Below are 1701 nucleotides of genomic sequence, written 5' to 3' on the forward strand. Positions count from 1 at the left end.
ATGACACTCGACGCCAACGGCCGCCTCTGGGTGGCGTGCTACAACGGAGGACGAGTCCTCAACATTGACCCTGCTACTGGTCAGTCAGACTGGGAGGACTGGTTTCTTTTCGTTTCAATGTTTGTTAATATTTTGAAACAAAAATAACATAAAAACTATTCATTATAGTCRGCAGGGAAAGCTACCAAGWACACACCCAGGTGGAACTCCTCTGTTTATTATTTTAAATGTTTAAAATATTTTTAGTTAATTCAGAAATAAAAATAATAATTTTGTTCTACAGACGTTTCTGTATTTTCCTAAACATGATGGATGGATGTGACCGAGTCTGTTTTTCTGTAAAAACTCGTCAGATGGTTCTGATCTGATTTACTAGATAAAAAGAAAAACTCTTATTTTCTGAATTTCGGGTCAAACAGAACCGGACAGCGAGTTCAAGCTGTTGGACTTTCAGCTATTAAACGTTTTATGAGCGCAGCTTTGACCTTTCCAGATTACAGMAGATTATTCAGAGTGACTCAGCAGAAGCCGACCCAGTAAACCCAGTAGACCAGGGTCATCTGGTGGAGTTTACTGGTTTAATCGTGTTGTTCACTGGTTAAACTGGCCGTTCCTCTCCTCTCAGGTAAACGCCTCCAGACGGTGTCTCTGCCCGCCACAAAGACCACTTCCTGCTGCTTCGGTGGCCCGGACTACTCTGACCTCTACGTGACCTCAGCTAGCCTGGGTCTGGACCAATCAGAGCTCCAGAAGCAGCCACAGGCCGGGAACACCTTCAGGGTGAGAGCCCCACCCCCCGCCTCTCCTCCACCTGTCGGAGGCCTGCTTTGACCTCCGCTGTGTCTGTGTGCAGGTGACAGGACTCGGGGTCAAAGGTCGACCATCAAACKCATTCAGCGGGTGACCTGCAGGAGTCGTCTGATCGTCAATAAAGCTGCTGATTAATGATCAAACTGGATCAATAAATGATTTTMCACTAATCACCTGTACTCTGTAATAAAGRCAGAGCTGAGCACAATGCATGCTGGGAGTTGTAGTCTCTGACRGCGTMGTGATGCAGAAGGGTTTGTTTTATTTCCACACCGAGTGCAAAATGACAGCAACAACAACACAGACGGACAGAGAAGCTACAGAACCTTCTAGAAAATGTCTGTACACGTAGAAAACTTTGTGCTCTCAACTTTTGGAAAGTTTGGACTGAAAATAACTAAAAACGGGCCRGAGGGGAGGGACAGTGAGAGCACCACTAGTGCTGATGCTGCAGGAACAGAACAGGTTCTGCTCCGAYGACCYGGGTCCAGTTGGTGATTCTTAGTGTTTACATGGATTATACAGCAGCGGGTGCAAACATGCAGCAAACGACCAAACGAGCTGCAAACATGTGAAGAATTCAAACTGCAAAAAACAATCACCATGCAAACAAAAACAAGAGAAGAAGAAAAACCTAAAATCAATAAAACTGCATAAAAAAGCAGCAAGGGGGAAAAATACCACAAAATATAATAACAGCGAGTATAAAACTACAACAGCGTATTTTGACCATTGTAGTAAATTTATACCAAAAAACAAAAAAAAAAAATTCTGACCCAGCAGAGCTGGTCTCTGAAATTCATCTTCATTGATCTCTGAAATGTTGGAGAAAAATCAGGGAAATTTCTGACTTTCAAAGGTCAGAAATTTGCTATATAACCCCCCTGAAAT

At 43.6% G+C, this 1701-nt stretch overlaps 1 protein-coding gene across 1 annotated transcript in view; it reads left to right on the plus strand.

Annotated features, from left to right (window-relative positions):
• rgn (regucalcin) overlaps positions 1-1579 on the plus strand; it is a 4909-nt gene extending 3330 nt beyond the window's left edge. Inside the window, exons 5-7 of the mRNA XM_008436721.2 lie at positions 4-79; positions 626-780; positions 854-1579. Coding sequence (XP_008434943.1) covers positions 4-79; positions 626-780; positions 854-904 — 282 coding nt within the window. The 3' untranslated portion in view covers positions 905-1579. The remainder of the gene's footprint in view (positions 1-3; positions 80-625; positions 781-853) is intronic.
• The last annotated feature ends 122 nt before the right edge of the window (positions 1580-1701 follow it).

Source organism: Poecilia reticulata, linkage group LG2, assembly GCF_000633615.1.
Source record: "Poecilia reticulata strain Guanapo linkage group LG2, Guppy_female_1.0+MT, whole genome shotgun sequence".
Classification (NCBI taxonomy): Eukaryota; Metazoa; Chordata; class Actinopteri; order Cyprinodontiformes; family Poeciliidae; genus Poecilia; species Poecilia reticulata.